Source organism: Thunnus thynnus, chromosome 23, assembly GCF_963924715.1.
Source record: "Thunnus thynnus chromosome 23, fThuThy2.1, whole genome shotgun sequence".
Classification (NCBI taxonomy): domain Eukaryota; kingdom Metazoa; phylum Chordata; class Actinopteri; order Scombriformes; family Scombridae; genus Thunnus; species Thunnus thynnus.
The window spans coordinates 12,678,353-12,705,508 of NC_089539.1; the positions used below are offsets into that span (position 1 = coordinate 12,678,353).

General features: G+C 40.5%; 1 protein-coding gene across 9 annotated transcripts in view; it reads left to right on the plus strand.

The window, feature by feature from the left end:
* The window catches only part of grm8a (glutamate receptor, metabotropic 8a), a 301,421-nt gene that overhangs the window by 136,940 nt on the left and 137,325 nt on the right, over positions 1-27,156 (plus strand). For all 9 annotated transcript variants that reach the window (XR_010925655.1, XR_010925657.1, XR_010925656.1 and 6 more), the window contains 2 exons: positions 25,381-25,516; positions 25,747-25,901. Coding sequence is in view for 5 of the 9 variants with exons in the window: in XM_067581367.1 (XP_067437468.1) it covers positions 25,381-25,516; positions 25,747-25,901 (291 nt within the window). In the remaining 4 variants the exon portion in view is untranslated. The remainder of the gene's footprint in view (positions 1-25,380; positions 25,517-25,746; positions 25,902-27,156) is intronic.

Consider the following 27,156-nt stretch of genomic DNA (forward strand, 5'->3'; position numbering starts at 1 on the left):
TTCAGCCCAGGGATCAGACCCAGGCTAACTGAACGGACTTGCTTTGCTTTTAACTCGGGTGGACAGTGTTTTTAATATGACTGTATGAACAATGTCTCTGAGTTTACCTATGAAAGGCTTGCACACCTTAACATCTGTAGTCTAAAGCATAAAGTTCAAGATCCCTCGATACCACTCAGCAATGATAATATAAATTCAAGTTAAATGAAATTAATTAATTCAATTAAAGTTAATTAAAGTAATTGCTTTTACACATTTAACACATTTGGATATCTCAGTTAATGACTCTGAAGTAGCTATACCGGGTTATAGTATTTCAGACATGACAGAAATAAGCACGGGGGAGGTGTTGCCATATATGTACAAAACCGCATCCCAGTTAAGGTCAGAAATGATCTGATAAATCCAGTTATAGAAGGTCTTTGGCTTCTAATTCACCTACCTCACATCAGTGCTAGACCCCTTAGCTCTAATGTTCTCTAATGTGCACTGTTGATAAAGTATAGTACGTGCTATGCTTCAGAAAGCTACAGATGCAGACAGAGAGATATACTTTCTTGGGGACTTAAACATTAACTGGCTTTCTTTGTCCTCTGCTCTGAAAGAGAGATTACTAGTCGTGAGCTCTAACATATCTGGAGTCACCTCTGCCACATGCATTGACCACATTTACACCAATGCCAGTGAACTCTGCTCTAAGTCCATATCCATCCCTGTTGGTTTTAGTAAATAATTACTCTTTTATAATAATACGATAAGTGCCTAAACCACCTTTTTCAGAGAAGAGGGCTTTTATCAGGGCCATATCTGTAATTATACACCAAATCGATGCCTGTTAGAGTTTTTTAAACAGAGCTACAGCGTGTTGAATCTGTCTTTCTGGTAGAAATATTAAACTCAGAGTACTTTATTTGAACACTGCTGAATTAATTCGATCGATAGAGAATGGTCTGACATGCTGGCATATAGATTGGACACTGGAAATAGATGCACCTTCTCTTCATTTCTGTTCTTGCTGCTGTCTTGTTAAAAAAGAAATCTGTCTCTTACTTGTTACAGAACACTTCTCTATCTTATAATCATTATTAGGAAACTGGGAGTATTTCTTCCATATCTTGTATTGAACATAAAGATCTGGCCTCTGAACAGCTCACTATTGTTGTCATTCGTGAAGGTGAAGCTTATACTTTTGCTGCAGTCATTGTCAGTCGCTAAGAGTAAAAATGTAAATGACAGGAGGATCAGAAAGTGGAACCTTGTACCTTTTGTCAATTATGCTGATTCTTTCCCTGTCAACTTAGACCTGTTTCTGCAGTTTGGCTGACAGAAATATTAATTTTCTATTTCCTCATATTGCGCCCACACAGTGTTTTTTTTTCCATCCATCTCTGTCTATTTGTTATTACATAGAATACTTTTGGATGCAGCTCCAATTTTGGTCTTTTTTTTTTTTTTTATTTCCTGAGTCTCATCCAGAGTGATTTAATGCAAGTGAAACAGCAGAATTGGTTTCATATTCTGTGTTGTTAAATTTAAAAAAAAAAGATGTCACAAGCTCACGATGTTAAATATAAATCTTGTCTGTCTTGAACTTTCAGCGCTTTAAAGTAGACTATAATGAAATGGTCATTGGCATTACCACACTTGCTTCCCATTTGAAAGCATTTAATAGGTCTTCACTGCTGAATTTTCCACTTTTGCAGCACTTTGTAAAATATGACAAATTGACAGAACCTGTGATTGTTTTGCACTGTCCTCATTAAACGACCTGGGAAAAATTCTAACTCATTCCCCCCCCCCCACCTGTCATGGGCATACAGCCAGATTGCTTCAGGCCTCCTCAAAGAACCCCTCGTGGATGTCCGGCTAGATTGCCTGCGGTTTCTCTGTCATCTTCATAACTGAAAGAGAAACAGTTGATATGCGGCCATGTCGAGCTGTCATACGCCTGTCTCTCTGTTAATGTAATGTTAATAGAACGTTACCCTCTGGAGGAAATACCTTCCAGGTCTGCCTGGTAATGATAATGCCTGATCCTTTTCTTGTGCTCCTGTGTGTGGGGCTTCATGTGGGCGCAGACATGCATTCATGTAGTTTATGAGAACGTTTGTCTGTGTGCGTGTTTACCTCAATTTCACAGTGCTTACTGAGTGTTGACATGTATCATGCTTGTGTGCTCTGCCCTATTTGTCTCCATGATGTGTATATGACATCCTAAGTCAATACTACATCTTTATATAATATCTCAGTAACTAGATTTACACACTGCGTGTTGACATATGCTGCAAATCCCCAATTTGTAAACAATTTCACATGTCAATATCCCTCTGTGTGTTGTGCACACATTCAATATTTTAGACCAGTGGTTCTGAAATCATGAAAATTGTGTTAGATAACATATTTATTTGAAACTGCATTGCTCAGGGAAAAACCATACGTACACCACTGTGCTCTAAGTTTATCAAATAACTGCTTGAAATGTTAGTGCATAGCAGAGTGCATAGTTTCTGCAGACAGCAGAAACCAACAAACTGGCAGATGGTTCAATCTGATTTCTGTGGTGTGAAGGCATGATATTACACAAATTCAGAAAAACACATTTTGACACTTAAGTGGGACGACTGAACAGGTAAACAATGTCTCGCATGCTAAGTCTGGGTTGTTACGACCCTCTAAAAACAGCTCGTCCACTGAAGGCGTCTCAGTGGTTTTGATAGAGTTTGTCAAGAGAGAAAAGATTTATTTGTTCTCTCAATCCGTTATTGTAATTTGCTTTTTAGTTGTGAAAATTCACTTTTGATACCTGGACATGTGTCTCGTTTGAGATCATACGACTGAATCTTTGCAACCGCATGAAGGTCTGATGCAAAATAGCAGTAAAAGATGATATATAGCTGTAAGCTAAAGAAAGACAATGCAAACCACATGCTCCCAGCAACAGAACAGTTACAGTCTATTTCTTTAAGAGCAAATGAACCATCTCGTGACTTGCCCACAAACACTCTGTGGTAAGGTATATGAGAAACAGCTCTTGGAGAGCGGCATGAGAGGCACATGTGGTTTGACAGAATTACATTAAGTTAAGGTCAGGGGGTTATTGAACGTACCTCTAGAGGTGCTGCTTACACTGAAATGGATGGATGGAGAGAGGCAGAGGGATGAAGGGAAACTGAGAGACCAACAGAGAAGTAGAGTGCGTATAAACCGAAGGAAATAAAAGAAGGAAAAGGAGAGAGAATGGAAGAAGCTCAGAAAGAAAGGAAGGCTAAACAGTAGCAGAAACAAGGACATTGGCAACACACCATTGAGCCCTTGTTTTCCCCTGTTGCCGGCTGTATTTTTCCTCTCTTAGTTCCTTTCTGACAGCTTTAATCAACACAATAAGGCTTGCTGAGATTTCATTATGGAGCCTTGGCCGCGAGGGCCTTTGAGGAATGGATAGATGGATATAGAGTTTCTAGAGAGAGGAGGGGGTTGTGCGATCGGGACAGGGGGAGGACAGGAGGGAGATATTTGGTAGATGGAGGTAGAGAGAATGCGATGGGGCGAAGTCGATAGCGGGAGAGAGCGAGAAGGAGTTAGGCAAGCAGGGAGGGAAGGAATGAGCGAATGAGAAAGCAGGGGGTAGGCGGTGAGAGAGAAAAGATGAATATAGAACCCGGGATTAAAGAAGGGAGGGGATCGATGGATGGGCACTGACACCCCTGCGGAGGGAGAGGTTGAAATAATGGTGTTATGTGGCCAGTTGATTGGCCCCGAGCAGCATGGGGGCCCGCAAAGGAGCAGATCAGTTTCACACTTCCTGGATTATAGGGTCAAAGGGTACTCAGCAGAGAGATGGATCACTTTTGATGTTCTTTAATGGAAACAGAGGGAAAAGAAAAACACCTTAACCCCCCACAACCTCTCACATACAGTACTCAAAATTACAGTACTGTATAGACTCTCACAGTGAAAGACAGAGAGAGAGAGAGAGAGAATAACACACACACAGCTTTAATCACACATGTTCACGCACACAAACAGCAGGGAATTGATGCCTCCTTAATATTAACATACCTTCGCTATGTGTGCAGGTGCACCGCTATGTAGCAAGATAAACACACTTCCCATTACAGCTGAAGATACCAGTTGGCCTTTGAAGTTGTTACTAGGGGCAATTTTCAAACTGTGAAAACAGTTCAAACACAACAAATTCTAGTGATTACAAATCATAAAAAGATGAGATACCATAAACAAGAGTTAGGGAGAAGCAGTATGTGTCGCAACTAGCAACATAACGTTTGACGGAGATCAGCAGCTGGTGGCAGAATAACACAATAGACAAATCCTCCTGACAAGATAGCGCACGAATAATGGAAAGAACATCAGCTTGTATTCAAGATTAAATGTATCACTGCACATGTGAGAGGTTCTTTTTTACTTCCTCTAATGTTTGCCTTTGCCATTGTGAAATTATTGTTTCGCTTTGAGAACATGAAGCCTGTAAAATGGAGAGTGTTTTGGGAGTTGTTCTGGGCGTTCTCTTTCTCAGGCACGTTGCCCAAATTTGAATCCTCTGTGTCAGAGATTAGTAAACTTTTACTCAGAAACACACAGTATGAGTAATATCAACAGTGTTATACTATTTTACAGTCTATGCAGACCCGGTGGGAGAAACCAATTTGTGGATGAGCATTAAATTTTCTTGGTGGGGGCACATCAATTTTTTTTCAATGTAACATAAGAAAAATCATAATAGAAAGCCATTAATTTTCATTTTTTGAAGGATATTTCACTAATAAAGCTTATTAATTTCATTCCTTGTCAGTTCAGATTACTTCTTTGCATAGGCAAAACAATTCTTGTTAATTAGGGTTTCTCTGCAACAGGTTCCCTTTCATCTCTGTTTCAGTACACTGCTGCGACAGTGACACAGCGGCGCTGTCCGCGGTGCTGAACCGGACGATGACAGAGACCCTGACAGCTTAGAAGCGACTGAAAAGTCTCATTTCTCTCTCTTAAGAACATTCAATTTATACACAAACAAAGACTGAAATGTATATCTTTGGATTTAACTTGACTCAACGACACAGGCAATCTTCCGTCAACAACATCATGACCTATCTGCGTTACAGAATCACCACGCTGTCAGCGATTGATCATTTTTAAAACATCAAGTTGGAACAATGTGGGCTCAGTGGCTACAGCCTACGGCACACCGCGAGTTGTATTCAATAAAATTCAAAGAGGTCCCGTTAGAGAAAATTTCCTCAAGCAAAGGTCCGGAACATCATAATGTCTAACTTGCGTTATGATTTAGAGCCATATATATTGAAGTAGCCTAGTAGTTGTATCAAAAACAGTTCAGTAATATTTCAACTATATTTATTTTCAGTTTTCACATCAAACTGGAGGGATTATAAATAGTCAGTCCCAATAATAAATAAATGTTCTTTTCTGATTTCATAAAATAAGGGCTGCATTTAAAAATAGAATACAAATGTAGCTTGAGTTTCCCTTTTTCTTCTTTTTCGTTAACTCTATTTCACATCTTAACACTCTCGACCAATTTTATGATAAACAGTCTCAACACAGCTTAACTATTGAAGAGCTTTAACACCTCCTTTGCTCTGTCTTTCCCTCTTATATCCCACTCCCCCACTTTCTCTTGTTCAGTGACAGAAGTGAGCTCTAGCTTGTCCTGCCAGGATATTAAATCTGAAATGCGTTTGGATTCTGGTGGATCAATCATACTGGGCTCTTCCATCGTTTATTTTCTGTGCCCTCAGTTTTGGATTTGAGCGGGTTTGTTTGCTCAAAAGATTTGTGATTTGTCTCACAGTGTCGCTTCACAAATCGCCAGGGTCTCGGAACATATGAGACAAACCGGTTTTGAACTGCCTGTGGGAAGAAGGAGCACGTAAGAGGCAGAGGTGGGAGTAGAGTCACACATGTGCAAGTCTCAAGCAAGTCACTGTGGTGAGAATCAAGTCAAGCAAGACATGTCAAGTCATACGAAATTCTGATGATCTACCCCAGCTTCCACATTTAAATCAGTTAAAAGACAGTGGACCTGAAAGTTAAGTTTTAGTTTAATGAGAACATTAATGAAAAGTGTTGCAGCCTGCTTACACCTTATAAATCTTACTGATATTTGACATTTTGTGAAAATCAATAACAAGCCTCCTAAATGAATAACAATGGAGAGTGGGGCTCTGAAATTATAATTTAGCCCCATAACTCTAAAGGACTTTAAAGTGAAAACAGAAGTATGACACAAAAAATTGACATCACAATGTTAAGCCTCCTGCCTCATTGCCATATATTATATCCTTTTATCATTATATTATCAGCATCTGTCTAAGGTGCTTCTCATTAGACTTTTAACTACTTAAAATTAAAAGAAGTCCTGACAGCTCTGATGGAGCCCAGGATTTATCCATAAGGGCTGTTTAATTACACGCTGTTTCACTGTACACTGTGTACTGTGTAGCAGAACACAGAACATTAATTACCGCCCTGTTGGCGTGTTAATGAAGTTGCCACTGCTGTGCCACTCGCCACGTGCGTAAATGATCTCACTCTCAATTTAAAGACAGACTTACCATTTCTGCTGCTGCTGTGTGATGCTGCAGGTATTTAATAAAGCCAGAGGAAAGAGTCTGACACACACAGCAGCTGTTAGCAACAAACAACATCAGTACTGATGTTTCTGTAACATCCCGGATACATTCAGTGACACCTGAACGACATTATTGTAAGATTCAGACATTAATCTAACACTTTTGAGACCTGCCTGAACCACATAAATAGCTGTATTCTGATGGACATTTCAGTAGATTGTGTTATAGATGTGAAGTAAAAGAAGCTGAATAAATTTGATTTGTGATGTTGGAGAGCTCTGTGTGTGCATCTCTGCTGACTATAGACACACAAACTGTGGCGTTTGTGCTTTCTGCACTGTTCTTTATGGACCGATCTCTGTGCTGAAATGTGGAGAAAAGCCTGAAACACTGGAAACCACTCCACTTTACTCAATGGGGACAGAGGCTCGTCCAGAGAGGGCACAGGTGACTCGGTAGGCGGGCCCGTCAATGCCCGTCCATGCTGGCGGTTGTGAGTCTGTGGCCCCCTTTTGAACTGAGATCTCACCAGATAATGACCAACCAAGACTCCAGGAAAACTGACTGCAGTAGATATTGCAGTGACAAAGCCTGACACATCATCTGGTTGGCCTAAGTAGAGCATTCACACATAATGTACTTTATCATATTTGACACAACACAAAGGAAACAGAGCTTCCTATTCTTCTCCCACAAACACTTAGTGTTTAAAGTTAGTGTATGTATTGTTGATGTTCAGGTCTAAGCTGTTATTTTGTGTGTTATATATATATATATATATATATAATGAGTTTCTGTCTATCCTTCGGACAGTCAGGCAGACAGACTTACAAATAGAGAGAACGATCACAGATTACCAGTTACCCAGAAGAAAAGCCAGATTGATCTGCTGTTTCTCTCTCAAATAGGGAACCTAATATTTTGTGTGTGTGTGTGTGTGTGTGTGTGTGTGTGTGTGTGTGTGTGTGTGTGTGTGTGTGTGTGTGTGTGTGTGTGTGTGTGTGTGTGTGTGTGTGTGTGTGTGTGTGTGTGTAGGTACAGCAGTGTTTTCCCTTTTTTTCTGTCTCCAAGGGAACTACCAGCTGGTGGAACCTTCATAATTTTGGCTCACTATTCTAAAATAATAGGAGTAAATTTTTACAACCATATAATTGGAATGTTCATTTCCATGACAACATTATTCAAATTATGAAAAGAGGTCCCGAATCCATCTCTGGAGAAATGATGTTAATGATCCTTCTCTCCTCTCTTCTCCTCTCTATCCAGTGATCCCTCAATAATCAGGGTTGAAACTGCTTTAAGTTCTCTCCTAACTGAACTGTAAAACCATCATCATTGACCCCTTTTTCTCCAGTCAACATGCTTGACTGGCTGCAGTTGAAAGTGCAAGTGTGTGCGCGCGTCTGTTTACCAGGGTTTTCCCCGCCTAACTAACTAGAAGGCCTTTGCATTACTGGCTGCCGCCTTTTGTTGAAAACTCCAGCATGTGATGTTGACAGAATGGAAAAAGGCGGCACTCATCTGTGAGGGCAGTGCAGCAACCGGACAGTTTACAGCGTGCACACACTAGAGTTATCTTGTAATTCATCTTCAGAAAGGGCAGTGGTTGCAAGCATTTTTTGATTTAATGACTAAATAATTACCCATGTGAGACCGACGTTGAACTATATTGTGAACTTTCTATGCCGTCACCCAGAGACTGTTTGCACAGCGGAGCAGTGAACTCCAGCAGTAACAAACCAGACCGGCTGTCTGACACACACTGCAGCATTAAACAACTTAAACCAACTCTGAGGTGAAGAAAATAACTCGGTGCTCAGTCTGTTTCATCTCAAAAAACTCTGCACCCGCTCAGTGTCTTGGGCAGCGATGGCTTTCCCCGGAGCTAACAGTGAAGGAGAGGCTGCTCTGCGCTGCTGGAGACATAACGTTAATAACAACACAGCGGAGCGCTCCTCCTCCCCCTCATTTTGTTATTCTGATACAGGCAAGGAGACTGTAAGATGCTTTCAAATTAATTAATTAATTAATTAATTGATTAATTCAGTTAACTTTTTAAAATAAAAACGCTACGGACCATTTATCTTAATTGCCAGTGTTAAAGTAGCATGAAGCATTATGGATTTACCATTTTTAATTCTGCTGTTTTCTTTACAGTGAAAGATTACATGACTCTGTCATACATTAACCCCTGTCAGACTGCATGCACTGTATATGTATGCTGGACTTGGATTTCATGCTGTCACGTGTAAAGAGGACACTGACCCTAGCAACAAGGCTAGAAGTAAGCAAAAGAACTGATTCTGTGGTTCTCTCATAGGTTCATTGTGAAAAACATGATGTTGAACCATGTCACATGAAATAACATATATCTAATAATAAGTGCTGTACATATTCGGATAGGCTGGTAGCTTTGGTAGACAGTATCATAATTATGCTATCTCAAAACAACCAATCTATGCAAAGAGGTGTGTCTGGCTGTAAAGCATAAATTGTGAATGAACCTGTATCTAGAGAGAGAGAGAAGGTAATCTCAGGTAACGCTCTCTCCAAATTGAATTTTGTAATTATACTTCACTTCCTGTTAAAAGTGTTCTGTGTGCATCTATGTGTTTAATTCCTGAGAGTCCAGAGTGCTTACAGGCAAAGTTTCCACGACACCAGTTACATTTCTTATTGTATTTCAGTGGATTAAGAACATCAGTGAATGGTTTTGCACACAGTATACTGGAGCAAGAGACTGAAAATAGTGCGGGCTTTCCTATTCATTCAATCGAGAATCAAGTCTTAATCAAATCAGCAGCCGAGTATCGCGATAGTATCCAATCAAGTGATAAGCACATCGTCCCAGGCCTACAAAATAAACACTGTCATTTGTCAGAACCTTTATTTTTCATCTCTTTGTTCCAACTTGGTATAAAATTTTAATCCCTATGGATGCTTTTGTCTGTCAAATCGTGATTTTTTTCACTTAAGCTCACAACACTCTAAAGGCACGTGCGCAAACTGTGTACGCCACAACACGCACGTTCTCCAGCCTTTTCCACCTTTGTCTCAAAAAAACCCTGTTCACAAATGCTTCCCCAGTGTCTTTTTGTATAAACAACTTTTGTGTTAATGTCTCTGCCTCATATTTGTTTGGCAGAGAATATATTTCTGTCCTCTGTCCCTGTTTGTCTGTGACACGCTCACCTTATTAAGTACTTAGTAAATGCCAAAAGACTCTTCTCTGTCTCTACCCTTTTTCTACAAGCCCCCGCTGCCCTTCTCCACAATTGAGTGCAACCGAGCTCTCACTCGGACACATATACACACAATCAAATGGCATATAATTGAGCAAACAAACCGAAGCGCAGAATCCAGTGAAAGATTCTGTTCGCTGATTTTGTGTGTGCATCTATTCCTGCGTGTGAACATTTATATCTGTCTGTCTATCTCTCTTTTTAGTCAGGTGTCGGCAAACCACTATCTTGAGTCTCACCCTAATGTCCAACATGTTTTCCGGTGCATGTTCTGACTGCTGCCTCCACTCCCCAGTAAATAGAGACCTAATGTTTTCTACACGTTGGCGATATAGATTAGATGGATCAACCGCACAGTGTCTATTTGAGTCTCTCTCTCTCTCTCTGTTGACTTTTGTAGTGGGAAGTGTAATTGAGATGGAGTAAAGACAAGCCACATGCTACTGATATTGCTCTCTGGGAGCACAGATGGGTGGAAGGGCAAAAGAGAGGAGGTGCACAACAAAGCCTGCCGCTGAGAGTTAAGAGTATACAGACAAAGTCAGAGAAATAAAGATAGACAGACACGTACAATAGATCCTGCACTCTTGACTACCTGGTAGCACGGAGGGAAAGGAAGGATGATGCATGTAGAGAGGAGGGATGAAGGAGAGAGCAGAGGCACAGTGTGATACCGAGGGCACGGGGAGAGAGGAGGGCGGTGAGGATGGAGGAGGGATGGATGAAATAATAATAGAGGCAATCAAAGGGGCAGTGGACAAAGAAAGGCGCGTTTGACCACCATTAGCTGTCGTCACCTAAATTGATGAAGGCTGCTGAATTTCCCCGCGGGGATCGGTGAAGTTTTTCTGATTTGATTCTGGGGGAGAAAAAAAAAAAGGAGCGGTAAAACGAGACAGATGGACGGATACAAAGACAGAGAGAAGTTCGAGAAGTTGATTTGAAAACAGAAGGAAGTATATGAGTGGTAGGCAGGGTGTTGCTGTTCACATCAGGGGGTTGAAGACAAGTGTTTTTCCCACCTTAAAAATAGTCAAATATGTATAAAAATAGCAGTGCCATCAACTCTCTAGGCTGTGTTTTTGCACATGGATTGCCCACTGCACTGACAGTCAGTGTGCACACAGATAGTGGCAAGTATTTTTTGCAAGCTAATTAGCTAGACTCAATTATGATGCAGTGGTTTTGGATGATGAAGAATACATTATCAGGAGGTTAGCATCACCTCTTCTTCTTCTTCCCAGCACTTTGTTCCGTGTGCTTAGTCAGAGCAGGTACGCAGCGCAAAAGCTCAAAAACACCATTATACTTAACACCAAAATCGCTCTGCTGCATTATCGCCACTAACACACCCCCTACTGCACCTCTCTTCCTGCTTTGGAGCAGTCAAGTTCAGGGCAAGTCACCAAAAATATCAAATGATCTAGTCGAAAACGCCGCTCCTGTGGTGCAAAAGCCCTTATGTGCTCCGTCATGAAAACAGAGCCCTCTGTCATGTGGGTCTATGCAGCAGCTTTAGCTTTTTTCATCTTGTCGTCTAAGCTTTTGGCAGTAAGCGCTGTGTCCATTGATGCTGCAAGAAGCAGAGCCCTAGGCCAACAGAGTGCACGTCAATACCTGAAGAATACTTCATGTGCAGGACATATTGATCTGGTGAAATCTATGCACGGGGGCGACGTCGGCCAAAGCAATAGTGCATCCACAGCAGCTGGCCAAAGAATAAGGCGTTTTTTTTTTTTTTTTATATTCAGTGTGAAGAAAACAACATACTGCATGGGACAAGACACTATGAATGAGAATCAGTGAATGCTGAAGAGGCTGATATTTTAGAATGTAGTTAATATCAGTGAGAAAAAAGTGGATCAATTCCATATAATTGCTTATTTAAAAGAAAGGTGTAGCCTTCATCTCATTCAATTTGATTAGACATCGATTCTGCCATAATGTTCCATGAGACATATACATAACAAATGCGGTTGGAAAAAAAAAAAAAAGCCCACTCATTTTTTTTCGTTGTGGTAAGCTTCTTTGAAGTATTGATTGTAAATGTCAATCCAATTTTTAATGCAATTCATGCAATGTCGCTCCAACCCTAAGAGGATTTGTCAGAAAAACCATGTGGATTCATGCATGATATGTTAAGGAGGAGTATGTAGGAGGTGTTCTACCAAAGGCAGGAGGATAGAGGATGGATGGATGGATGGATGGATGGATGGACAATTATTAAAGTGCTGCTGCTAGAAGGTGGACTATGCTTGCAGTTCACAGTTGGAGAAGGCCTCCCAACATCCCAAGAGAGTCACTTACTTTTAGAGAAATATTCCTTTACGGGAGGCAGAACAACGTAACTGCTCATCGGATGCCGATTAATGCCTCGACAATAGAAACAAATCCTGTTTTTCCTCAAGAAGATCCTCAAGATACAAGCAACAGATACAGCATAGCACACAATAGCCCCTGCCGGTGTCAGGTGTGTGTTTGTGTGTGTGTGCCCGTCGGACACGAGCACCCACAGACATGCACGTGCACACATACAGAGTCCATAATGTATTCACCGACAGCCGAGCTTTTTCCTTTCATTGCCATTCAGGCGTCATGTTTGCCCACACAGATGCTTATCAGCAGCAATAAGCCTGCGTGCTCATTGCTATTCACGAAGCATAATGTCGCCCATATATTCTGTTCATTGGCAAATTCCAATAGGGACAAATTACAGGCTGAATTTTGTATGGGCCAGCTGATTAGTTAGCCGCGCGCGCGTTTTGTGTTGACTTATCGATGAAGTTCCTATTGAATATTTAATGTCTATATGAGCGTCTATTTATTTTAACACTGTAATTGTCACTTACGGATGACTACGTTCACTTGCTGATGCACAATTTTCATTTCACAGTCAGATCTTTGTGCATGCACCGCTCGGTGACTGATTCTGTTGATTTAGAAGAGATAAACATTGATAAACTGATAAACAAAGAGTGTGTCGGTGTGTGTGCTCAAACACGACCGCTCTGAATTAAGTTTCTGGCTTTTTTTTTTGTTCCGTGGCCCGGCTGAATGATTAGTGAATCTCAGCTTATTGTAGAGCGATGCTAATAAAATGTACTGTCTGCTGTGTGTTTGTGAGAACTGTTAGAAACATCAAGTACTTTGTCTGCATAATTATTTAACAGTTTAGTTTCTATTTCTGTGTTATGCTGAACATTTGGACCATCCCACATAGGATTACAAGACACTGCTATATATCCAAATTCTTCTGGTGTCACATACAAAACAAAAACAAAATCATCAGTTATAACATTATGCACAGATCTGAAATGATTAGTCGATCTACAGAAACTATTTTGATCAATTGTTTAAGCAATTTTTCAAGTAAAAGTATTGAACATTCACTGGTTCAAGTATTTGCAGTGTGAGGATTTGCTGCTTTTTCTTGACTTATATCATAGTAAACTAAATAAATTTGCTTTTGTTCAGACAAAAAATACAATTTGAAGATGTCACCTTGGGTTCTGGGAAGCTTTGATGAACAATTTTCTTTTTTACAGACTAAAAGACGAGTTAATGAATTGAGAAAATGAACCAGATTCCAGCCCTATTTTGAAGTATACGCTTAAGTGTAAAATTTCAAATAAATTGTGCAGCAATTAGAACAAAACTACAAACTAATCCTGAACCTTTTGTGGGGGGATTAATATATTTTGCTTTGTTATAACCAAAGCCAGTGTCTCATTCAGTGACATGATAGTAAAGTAAAGCAGAATACTGTAAGTGTAAAATAATAATATTGATATACATCTAAGTATATATTCTTGTAGTTCTGAATGTGGGGAAAAAAAGAATATGGATGACAAATGACGTTTTTTTCTCTCTTTTCTGAACTGTTTTCCAAACTATAAACTGTTTGGTTGTCAGAAAGGTCACAGTAAAGGTCAACAGTATCAATGACATTTCTGGTCTCACTGTGGAAAGCGTGATGCCACAGTAACACACAGAGGAGATGGAACAGCACATTCTTGCTCACACGTGTGTGTAGAAGTGTGTGTTAACCTGCATGTATTCGCTTAAATGTGTATTCTTGTATGTTTTGTGAGCGAGTGCGTGTCTTTATTTACGGTATTTTCTGATTTTGTACATGCTTTTCTCTGTTTGATAACATATATGTAACATTTTTGTGTGTTTGCCCTCTATCTGTGTGTGTGTGTATGTGTGTTTGTGCTTCCACATGTGAGATCCTTCATCCCAAGATAAGACATGGGCTGGAGGACAGCGGGGCATCCCGGCCTGGGGAGTTACTGGCATCAGCAGGGATCTGACGCTCTGTTGGTGTGTGTGTGTGTGTGTGGGTGTGTGTGTGTGTGTGTGTGTGTGTGTGTTCAGAAGAAAAAAAACAGCAACGCTTCAACACATATATTCACACATACACACACACACACACGCACGCACATAGCCCTAGTCCGAGGGCACTGCTGTAATTGGATGTCTGATTACTGTCAGATAGTGTGTGTAGTAGAGAGAGAGAGAGAGAGAGAGAGAAGAGAGAAAATGCCATAAAAATGCGAGAAAATTCTTCTCTCATGGAAAGAGAGTGGGGAAAAAAAGAGAGAGATCGGCACTCAGAAGTCACACAGAGAAAGATGGAGGGAGGGAGGGAGGAATAGAGACTAGCAGACAGAGAAGCGGACATGTTCTCTCTTTGTGATCTCTGAGCTTAACGTTGACCTTGTGCTTTTTATCTGCGCTCTGACAACCAATCTTCCCTTGCTTATCTCCCTCCTCCCTCGCCTCACACCCTACATTTTTTTTCATCTTTCCATCTTTTCCTCCTTTCTTCCTTCCACCCCCCTGATTTTACTTTTCTTCCCTTTTTGCGTCTATCTTTGCCTTTCTCCGTCTTATCCTACTTTTCATCCTTCCATCCCTCCCTTTTCTCCATCTATTTCCTCCCCGTCTGTCCCACCTGATTCCACCTCCGTTCTCCCACCATCCAGCAGAAAGTCAGTGGGATTAACTTGATAGATTGGAGGTATCGGTGATGTGTGACAGGTGGCAGAAGGTCAGAAGGCTCAATCGAGACATTAACTGACTCTCCTGAGGACTAACAGAACTAGCCTGCGGTCGCACTTATCAACTCTCATCACCGTGCTGGTGTTTAACAGTTCATTTAAAAGCCTGCTGGGTTCTCTTTAAACTTGCTGACATCACAGGGTTAAAGCAGGAACATGTTGATCGGAGATGTTTTTTTTTTAATTGTGCAGATTTTGAGTATAATGCGAATATATCCATTCCCTGCAGATCCAAGTAGACATTTACACATATTTGCAGAAGTGCAATTCCTGCCTGCATCAGTCCATCACAGAGAAATTTTTAAATAATCTGCGGATGTTCCCTTTATTATGGTTAAAATGAAGTTAAAGTGCCAGCATGAGTGAGTAAAATGTGAACTCAAGTGACTGTTACAGTATTTATTCTTGTATTTATTCATTTATTTCAATATAAAAGCGGCTAGAATCGATATTTTTTATTGTAACAACATGTCAAATGACAATCAGTGTGTTTACATGGAGTATCCTGTTTATGATCGGATTTTTGAAGTATCCCGTTTTTGTGCTCGCGCATGTAAACGTTGCATCTGAATTTCAGAAACCTGGATAAGTCCTTATCCCAGTTTTGAGAAACCGGATTACACTAGCTGGAGAACTCCAAAAGAAACCAGGATACTGCTGCATGTAAACATCTTATCCCGGTTTCTGACTGCTGCTGGCTACCTGTGCAGGCGTGGCTTCAGGCGAGTGACGTAACAGAAACACAAAAAATGGCGGCGAGGAGAACGTCTCGCTTCTGGAATGATGAGTTTTGTCTCTCGGTGATGAAAGAATTAAATATACTTGGCAGTTTAGATGGGAGAAAGTATCAAAATGCTGACCTATTCAAATCTGTAGTTTACAGGCTACAAGATGCCGGTTTCCCAACACGTACAGTGGAGCGAGTCACGTCAAACATCAAAACAAAAGAAATGGCTCCGATCCAGCAACTTTCAAATTTCACAAAACATTCACTGCTCCCTTGTCCTATGTGGACAGCCTGATACCGGTCAAAGTGGAGGACACGTTTAATATTTCCTGTTGCTCTCTTCTCCCGTCGCTGGCAATAAGGTGGATAAGCCAAATCTGCAACGCAGTGTTGGCATTTAATAGTGCTAAGCCCGCTATAAGCCCAAGTGGTCTCATTTTCAACAGTCAAATTAATTTAAGGTTGTCAGGAAACAGAGCTGGTTTGTGTTGTAAACATCACAGGCACATGTGCAAATAGCATGCAGTAATCAATAACCAGAGTGCTAGTATTTATCATGCATACAGGGATATGAATAACCAGATTTCTCTGTGTTCCATGTAAACACCACATACCAAATATGATCAAAACCGGGATAATCAAGTCCATGTAACCGCGAGCAACGTGTAATATGCAGCGATGACTCTGCCCAAGTGGCCGAAAAATCCGATAGCTCAGGTTTAAATCTTGAATCTCTGGTAATGAATTCTTTTCTCAAAAATGGATACAAGTGCACAACATTAACATTCACTCTCCCTGTATCTCTTTCCCATTTACAAACAAGCACAGGGATACAAGCGACAGGTTGGTCTCTCGTTTTACAAATTCTTGTAATCGATAATACAAGACATCCACACGTAAAATTAATTCCTCCCCCTCTTAAAAACAGGCTCTCTTTCAAACACGCACACACACACACACACCTGACACACACTGCTCCATGCAGCCGGTGTCCACCTGTCTCTCCTCAGACCTGAAGAAGTGCTGACTTCAGCTAGACTGTCTGACTCCTATGGTGAAGACAGACCTGCCACCCCACCCCCTGCCCTAACCATACACACACACACACACACACACACATACAGTTTCTGCTGGATGGTAGGTAGAGTGAGATGTTAAAAGGCCAATAACTTCTGTCTCTCTCTGTCTGTCTCTTTTTCTCTCTTGCTCACTCACTCTTTGTCTCCTTTGTGTGCTTTTTTTTTGTCTCTCCTCTTTCACTCCCCCTACCCGAACCTCCAAATCTCCCCCTTTCCCTCTCTTCAGACTCACTATGTCCTCCCTCTCTCCTGCACTCACACAGGCAGGCAGACACACCCAGGAATAATGAAAGATGTCTGTGTGAGATCCAATCTGTTTTCCCTGTGCAAGCAGACACATTTAGATATCTGTATACTAGAGAGCCGCAAAGCCTGTTCTCTGTGTATAAAATAAAGATGGAGCAAAAGTCAAAGTCCTGCTTTTTAATTCAATCGCTCTGCAGTGCTGGCGCCCTGAAACTTTACCCCAGAGAGGTAAATTCTATTGACATTCAAATTTTGTCCTATTTTCAGCTGTCAGAGTGACAACACAAAATACTGATTCACATCAACCCCAGTGTTAATGGAGAAAGGAGAAAGGATTGAATAATTTTACCTCACTGTCACCGTATGGAATACTAATACAAGACAGGTACACAATATAGGATGACTACAATTGTTATTAATGTGGTATATAATGAAAATGCACAAGCAGGAATGGGGCTTCACAAAATATAAAACAGATGCTGTGTGTATATATATAGGGTACATATATAGGTATATATACTGTATAACAAGAACAACATGATGATGACAATAGTGTTATGATAACAAGGATGTACTAGCATCTTTCCAAACACCATTTTTGCCTCTTAAATATGAAGACATGTCAACAGGCCGATAGCAGGCAAGCTAATAGTGATGCCTAACAGTTATAGTTGTTAAATTCTACTGCTGTTGAGACCTGTTTCAATAGAGTGGGCAGTGCAGTCTCACTGAGCAAGTTTAGCGAGTTCTTCAGTACCAACAAAACATATTCTTGGCCACACAGAATCACCAGAAAGCTTAAGCAAATGCTTCACTGAAAATCCTTGGTTCCAGAGATAAAGCTGGCTCATTTACATTATTCAATAAGTTGATCCCTCCAATCTTGTACAATTACTGTTTAGAGATCAAAGTTTGTGACCCAAGCAAAATGAAGGTTGAAGGTTTCCTCAGCTTGTTAGACCAATAACAAACCTTGATGCTACCCTCTTAAAGGGTACATATCATGCTTTTTGTGATTTTCTGTTATTTTACACTGTTATGATGTTGGATGTCAATGTTAAACATGGTCAAGTTCCAAAACCTGAGGCGAACATATATAAAATACTCCCTGCAAATCAAAAGCCAGGGCTTCAGCCTGCTCTGAACACTTTGTTTGCGAAGTTACCTCCACTTCCTCCTCGTGATGACGTCAGACTGTCATCATGTTAAGTGCTAAGGGGATAAAAATGCACTCTGTGAAAGGACTTAAGACTTTCAGTGTTTCCATGGAGTTAAATTGGAATTCCAGACCCTGTAACTCATTTCAAAGTGTTTTTCTGGAGAGTTCTTAATGTTCTGATATGTGCAGGTCTGCTGCTTTACTCTCAACACATCTGCTCAGAATGCTCAGTCAGATTTTCCCTTTACATGAGCTACTAAACACTGCTAATATTATATTCACATTAAATCCTCAACTGAGCACCTTCACATTGTAGACGGACAAAAACCAACCTTTGCCCGTCTACTTTAGCAGATTATAATAAACAAATCCTAGTTATTAAGCCTATAAGCCTATTATTCTGTGTACATTATGCCTCATTACAGCAATTGATTTATACAACAAAAGTGAGCAAAGCAAATGTCATCAAAAGTAAATATTTTACATACCCTAATATTATTACTATTATTGGTTTTTATTATTGAAAATAACAATAATTAGTTATTATTTTCTTTTACACTGTCACTTTATAGTCTATATTGTTGAAGGATTATGGGTAATTTTCCAAGCAAAGTCTGGTGAAGTCTGCAACCCAACCAGACTGTCTTGAAGTTTACAGAAAGTCCAGAAGCTGGCCAATCAGAACAGAGAGGGCTCATCAGGAGGGGGGTCTTAAAGAGACAGGAGCTAAAACTGCCTGTTTCAGACAGAGGCTGAACTGAGGGGCTGCATAAAGAACCAGTATATGATAAATATGTTTTTTGAACTGTAAATCATGTGAAATATTCCAGTATAGCCTCAGACTACATAGACCTGGAAATGTGAATGATACATCCCTCTAACGGTGGCTTGTTTAAAGGCTTTTCCTTCTTCTTCTTTGTTACATTTACTATGAAACAAGTGTTCTGCTGCTACCACTGCAGTATAAGTGCAGAATCCAGGGAAGGAGGATATCTGCAATGTCTAGAATTATAATAATAATAACAGAAAGTAGATGCAGACTGAAGGATAAGTCCAGCGGCTATCACGTATTATTAAATTCCGCCGTAATGTACCGAGGCTAGACTGTGAATTAGCTTTCTAGATAGATAACCAAAAATTATTGTATTTTGTCTGAGCACCACTTGAAACATTTTATTATGTGCACAGTAGATCATTGCAAATATCCAATATCCATGCGCTGATGTAAACTGCTGCCTCAATTTATACTCTGATAACACACAGAGCTGTGGAGACATCGCCCATAATTTTATTTCAGTGTGTATTCGTAGTGTGCTAATCAAACAAACATTTACCAAAAGTACGCTGTGTTTTTTTTTTATAAACTGAAACTTTGCCCATTTTGCTCATACCCTTATCAGTGTTTCATTATCAGCAAATTATAAGCAATTTCAGGCTTCACACTGTTAGGCTTTTGCACCTCAGGCTTGGTTCAGGTCTGAGCAGCATCTTTTTGGGTTCGGGTTAGGACCGTCTTAAATTTTCAAGCCCATTTGAGGCTTTAGGTCCTGTGTCCTTTAAGGCATATTTTAATGGGAGGATGTAAATTTCCTGGGACAGCGGTTCCGTGGGTGTTGTCAATGATTCATTAGCAAGCCTGGGGAGAAGTTTCAACTCAGAGTGGAAAAAATGCAGAACACAATATTTACCGCACTACCAAGCAAAAAAAAAAAAAAAAAAAAAAAAGCCAGCATGTATGTTGTGCACATAGTTACTGGAGTGCACACAAATACATGCATGATCATTGGTATGCTCACACAAGCATATGTGAGAGGCCACACACACACACACACATTCACAGACACATAAATCAGTGACTTCAAAGGCCCACGCTGCAGTGCCCCAAGCCAAGAACAAAGCATAAAGAAGCAGAGGGCAACTTTTAATTTTAAAGCAGTGCTAATGAGGTTTGGAGAGAAAGAAACTGTGTCAAAATTACAGTGTTTTTGTGCGTGTGTGTATGTGTGTGCGTGTGTGTGAGAGAGAGAGAGAACTCTCCCCTGGTAACAGTGCATTGGCAGGTATTTGTGTGGGGGATGAATGCGGTGGGAGGTTGTATCAAAGAAATGCTCGCTAAGCTGGAGAAAGAAATTAATTTCTTCCTGTGTGGATTTATCGGTCACGCGGAACCTCACATTTGGTCAACACATATTGAATGTTGTGCTAATAGTAACACTTGACAAGGCGTCTGTGTGTGTGTCAGAGTTGCAGGGATACACACACTTGGAGGGAGACAGTGATGGTGAAACAGTTATATCGTTAATGGAAGAATCATGGCAGGCAGGAAGATTGATTTTATTACTTCATTTTGTTACACACTCACATTACACTTCTAACATAGAGATACAGAGTCGCATGTATGATACTCTCTGGTAGAAATAGTCACTTCCTACCTCCGTTCCCTCTTGGACTTGAGAAAAGGCTGCTTTCTAGAGGACTGCACACAAACGCACACACCAGTGCCAGTGGAAGCAAGACTGCTAGCTTTAAAGTAACTCTCATTATTCATCTTGAACCACATTAATGTCTGTGTGTCTAAGCCGTAAAACTGGTATAAATACATTACTGAATGCATGAGTTTATCAGTGTGTGTGTTTGTGTTTTTGTGTGTGTGTGTGTGGTACTCCAGCAGCGCTGAATGGAGGCTTTGTGCAGGGTATGATGAGCTGTATGGGGTGATGCAAATGGTTGCTATTGGAGTCATCTCTTCAAATAACACCATTAAAAATGTTGTTAAAAACTGGGAGGTGCAGCCGACTGTAAAAGAGAAAAGATAAGTGTTTGAGTTGAAGACAAAAACGAGTAAACAAAGCTGAAAAGGAGATATAAGGAGACGTTGATGACTTAAAGGCCGACATTAAACAACAGGTGAACATGGACACGCAAAAGAGTGTCTGGGTAGACATGAATTGATGATTATTACTTCCACTAACAGATAAAAATCTATAAGTCAGTTGAATCTCCATCTTGTCGTCATGGATTTCAGTGAGGATTCAGGTGTTAGTCACACAATTACATGTCTGTTTCAGGCATATAAATGTACCAAGCTTCCATGTTCTTCTGCTTTCCAGCACTTAGTGCTCAGTATAAAGTATAAAGTAAATGCAGCCACTATTTTCTTTTTCTCTTGTTATGTTTCAATCCTTTCAAAGAATCCGTTCATATTTTTTGTGTCTGAGAAAGTTTTGTGCAATTTAATCCCCCCTTAATAACTGTATTGTAAAATTGATCCCAGTAAATAAAACTCTATGGGTTGTGTGCTTCATTTTCTTTCATTGCTCTGACTCCCCGAAAAGTTTGATAAGCTTATGGTGAAAAGAATATGACAGAACCGAGATACACACACACACACACACACACACACACACACACACAAAGAAAGATGAGTAATTCCTTCTTTTTTTTCCCCCCCTCCCCATTCACGTCTCTGTTGGTTAATAGATGAAATGGTGCAGAGAGAGGAAAGTAGTGTGGGAGGGAAGCAGATTGTTAATTAAATGTTGAGACAGTGGTGTTTTCCCATCCTGAAACAGAATGAATTTTAATCTCAAAACAGAATGGAGTTAATTACCGACTATAAGAGTTTCATTTAGAGAGGCACTGGACACACTTAACATCGAATTCATCATCACAACTTGAACCCTGCATCTTATGTTGTTTTTTTTTTTAAACAGCTGCGGAGAGGACAGACATGCAAATGCACACACACACACATACACACAAAAATTCAACTCTTCTGTGCGCACATCTGCACCGACAGCTGCACACATTCAAGCTCACGGGTTGACACCTGCGCGCGCGTCCGGGAAAACCAAACATTTAGCTTACACAGAAATCTGCTTCTTACCTTCTGTATATTCTGAGAGGTAAACAATGTAGACACACACACACACACACACATAAATAGACACAAGGAATTAGGAGTCAGTCATATTCCATTCCACATTGAAGCCTCAATAATCAGGTTATTAGAGATAAACTGAGAGCTTGGTGTGTTGCTGTGCAGCGGATGAAGAGCCCATAATTCAATCATCCTGTTGTAGATAAATGTGCTACAATTGCTGAATGATGTAATAAACTGGCTATTACTGTGATCCAATACAGCTGAGACCATTCTTTTATCTGAATAGAATAAAGAGAATTTCTGACTGGTCTCACATTAGTATGCTCGGCGTGCGGTGTGATGCCTCTAAACAATTAATTATCCCAGTTTTTCTAAACAATCAGCTAAATTATGAGCCTCCAGATTGGGCTTTTTTTTTTTTTTTTTTCCGGGAGGTCGAGGAGAGGTGAACCGGGGCCCGTCCGTAACAAGCAACGCCGCAGCTGAAAGTTGAAAATGATTCGCCAGCTTTTCATACTTTTGTTGCTCTTAATCTGGTGACTTATTTAGACTTATATATTAATATATTAATATCTGACATCATCAGGCACAGGCGCTATTTTTCTTGGAGAAGAGTTGGCAGCAGAGTAGTTATTTGATTCTTCCAGCAGAGAGATGTATGTACCCCTCGATGCAGGTGTTTTAACCTGGATCTTCACTGAAATCAATACAGGTGCTTGTAGTTCACAGGAACACCTTTTTTTTCACAACTGACCTGAACTTTTTTCTCTGTGTGGAAGCTCCCGCTCAGCCACACAAGACAGCGCAAAAGGTGTTGTAGTTTATCATCTTATTTATCATCTTTCTTTGTTTTAAACTAATATTTTTTCATATGTAACTTTGCAGTATGAGGCATATCCTCTGTCTAAAACTGTGTGATGTGTGAGGGTTTTGATGTTATACCTCTCTCTTCCGAAGACCCCTTATTATTTAACAGCTCCTGCTTTCAAAAAAAAAAAAAAAAAAAGGAAAACAGATGTTGATGTTTCTCCTGACCTAACCTCACAACTTTCCTTTCAACAGAGCAGCCAAGGTGCGCACTAATAACTGACGTTCGCTTTTAACGAGCCGCTTTTTGGCACCATCAGAGACGAGAAGTGTTATAAGAGTAGTGGTGAAGTTGGCTGTGACAGCCGGGTGTGTCTTTAAGTGCGTGCACAAACGCTTACACACAGACTTAATTTGATATTGTCTATCCGGGAAGGCCGTTCTCCATGGAGACACATATTGATGATGGGAGTGAGTCTATAAAAGAAATGATGATTTAATCACCTTTATACTTCTCCAAGGACACTGGAGAGAGAATGAAAACATGAGCGCTTGTGTATATATATATATATATATATATGTATATGTGTGTGTGTGTGTGTGTGTGTGTGTGTGTGTGTGTGTGTGTACATGCTGTGAATGCTAAAGTGTGTGTCAAATTAGTGATTATCATTGAGAAAGTATTCTGTACTTCCATATATTTGTCTTATAGTGTCTTGGGAGTGTATGTGTGTGTGTGGGGTAGATGTAGGTGCCTGAGCAGATTTTGTCACTTTAGTGATTATCCTTGAGAGGCTTTTAATTTGGGGCTAATGAGTATTTGTTTTAGCAGTCATGCACGCAGGTGTGCGTGAGTACGAATGTGTGTGTGTGTGTGATTAAGGGGAATGATGTAGTGAAAGCGACAGACTGTACAGATGTTCAATAAATCGGCTGGAACAGGCAGGGAGGAAAGGGGACATCACTCACTCTCTTTCACAAACACACACACAAAACATGGATCCACGCAGTCAGTCATACATTGTACACGTAGAGTAGATGTAACGTGTTACACTGACATAATCCTACACGCGTACACACACACACCTTTACACCTTGAGCTGGGCTAATAATACAATAAAGCAGAGCTAATTAACAGAAAAGAGCTTATTCATAAAGTCTGGATTAGTGCATTTAATATGGGACGTTTGAGTCTGTCTGTGTGTGTGTGTGTGTGTGTGTGTGTGTGTGTGTGTGAGAGAGATTTATTTTAAAAGTTTGCTCGTTCATGCAGGTGCTGTTTTGTTCAAGATTATTACTTCTTTTTTATGTCCATGTTTTCAAGCTTGAACATGAATGATTTGTGCTTAAGAGTTAAAGCAAAGCAGAGAGAGAGAACAAGGTAAAAAATACATTTTCCTCATTATCCGACACATTCTCACTCCCAACTCGTCACATACCGAAGCTTGGTCAGGACCCCTTGGCAGTCACTGTTAAAAAATAATTATGTTAGGTTTAGGCACAAAAGTGTTAGGGAAAGGGAAAGATCATGGTTCGGGTTAAAAAAATGTCCCAGCTTGCGGATAGATGATGTGCAGACCCGCAGTTAAAAAAACCAAACCAACCACCTCAGAATATGGAAATTAGTCACCTTATATAGACATCAGCAGTCTCATGGCCTCTATGTCAGACGCTGTGGGAGTTCTATAGAAGTCTATCCTACTACCCTGCACCTTGAAAAACGACACTAAAGGGATACCCAGTGTGTTTAAAAAAGTGACGCCAAGGAGTCCTGACCCAGCTTCGCTATGTGATGAGTAGGGAGTGAGAACGGGTTGAATTATCTCATATTGTGAGTGAAATAACTAATATTGCCGTGACTGCTATTCTTGTCATTCTCAACAATGGGAAACGGGAGTGTGAAGTGGGTACAGAGGATATTTCCTGTCACTCACGCTGTATGAGATGTGGTTTTGAATCATAATCTTACCCCATTCATCCCTCTTCCTTGTTTTTCCTTTTTTTTTCTCTGTTTTTCTCTTGCTGCTATCAACACCTCCCACCTCCACCGTTTCCTTTCAGTCTTCACGCTATCTTTCTTTTTTTTTTTCCTGCCCTTGCTGCTATGTTTCTCTGCTTCTTTCTTTTTCTCTTTCTCCCTTGCCCTCACTTTCTTTTCCCCCTGTGACCATCATGCCTTCATCCCTCCCTGTGTCCTTAACTTCTAATATGGCGATCTTTCTGCTTGCTGGTGTGGTCTCAGAAGTTACTCAGCCAGTAATACTACTTCTGTTTGGGTGGATTTTCTTGGATATTCTTTAGTGGCTGCAGCTAACATGCTAACCATCCATTTATTCTTATATTTATCTCAAAACAGTGATGCTGTTTCAAGTGTAAAACCATATCATTCCTGAGTGTTTACAACCAAAGTTTTATGAACTGTGTAAAGGCTGAATCAAGTCAGAGTGACTGAATCTGAATGTTGAGTACAAAATGGAAAAAAAAAATGCAAATCAGTGACTTAATAATAAAAAAAAAAAAGATAATAAATTCTGTTCCCTTTCTTGTTCTCTCTATCTTTCTATCCCAGGTGGTGTATGCATTGCCCAGTCCTTGAAGATCCCTAGGGAGCCCAGGCCAGGGGAGTTTGACAAGATCATCAGACGCCTGCTGGAGACCTCCAATGCCAGGGCCATCATCATGTTCGCTAATGAGGACGACATACGGTACGTGCTGTGCACTTCAACAAGTGCCTGCCTGCCACTGCTCAACAATTCTCTGGCTGCTATCAGTTGTACTTTCGCTTTAATAAATGTTCTGTAGCGTTGTAGCCTTATCTGACAAGAAAACCTAAATACATGCACGTATAAGTGGACACTCAACTCCTTCACCTCTTTTTTGTTGACTTTCCCAGGCTACAAAAATGCTTTCATTCTCTGCTTTTTTCCTCAAACAGACGAGTTCTGGATGCAGCGAAAAGGAACAACCAGACGGGTCATTTCCTGTGGGTGGGTTCAGACAGCTGGGGGTCCAAGATCTCTCCTGTTATTGGCCAGGAGAGAGTGGCTGAAGGAGCCATTACAATACTTCCTAAACGAGTGTCTGTGGATGGTAAGAGTGTGTGTGAAAAGTAATAGAGACAATAACATAGCAATGACGTTAAATAAAGCGTAATCTCATAAAATAATAGTTCAAAACTTTTATCTGCTCTGTGACTTGCTCCACTTACCTGTGACCGGTGTGATGAATGAAACAAAGTTGAGTGTGTGTCTGTGTGTGCTCAAAGTCTAATAGATCAAATTACGGGGGGGGGGGGGAGTCCAGACACAGAAAATGAAACGCACTCATGTTCCCTTGCTCTTGATCCCAGCGGGCAACAAGTTTTTGCCATTAGGCCAGGGAGGATATCCTCATTTGCTCCTGTCAGAGTTCCCTATTAGATAATTGACTCCTGGAGGGACACAAATGGTATAAGATATAAACTGTAAGCGAGGGAGAAAGAGTCTATGGAGAAGGTTAAATGAATCAAAGTCCACTTTGGATAGTCGACATGAGGGAACACTCATCACACTCACTCATCTAGGGGTAGATGGAAGACTTGTGACTCAGATGGAACCAGTGGAGGATTGATGAAGAAGAAATACACCGGGCTACCAGTTAATTAGGTACACCTGACGATGTGATGCAATCTAATCCAATAACTTTGCAATAAACCCCACCTTTGTGAAGCTTAAAATGTTCAACTTTTGTAGACATTGTCTTAGAGAGGTCATTGTTTAGGCTGAGGAAGTACAGCATTATTTTGAATTGTGTTTCTAAAATTGTGTCCACCACCGTTCACGCTCCTGAAGGGGCATTTTTATCAATTTTATTGCACTAAATATTGAAAAAGCACAAAACCTCTATCACAGCCACTACTTCTCCCCTTAACGGCTTTTATCATTACAGTTTATATTGTTGCGTTCTCACTTCTCTCAATGAAGAAACCTGCAACTTGTCTTTTTAAACAAAAGAGATGTAACATGTTAATTGGTGAACTTTAGAGGTGCTACAGGTGGATTTTTTTTCTCCCTTTGAACAGAACCAGACTAGCATTTTCCCCCCTGCTTTCGGTCTTTGTGCTAAGCTAAGCTAACCGTCTCCTGGTTCCAGTTTCTTTCTTAATGTGAGAGACCTAAACTTAATGTTGTCAACTGTACAACAAGTGCATACGTTTTTTTTTAATTTTATAAGCATGACATGTAATGTGTGTAATCACAACAAGAAACATGTGATCCCTGTTGCCATATTCTTCCTGTTGAGCCACAAAGGGAATAAAACCCCTGGCCCCCCCACAGTCTAACTATTAAATGAGCTACACAGGTGC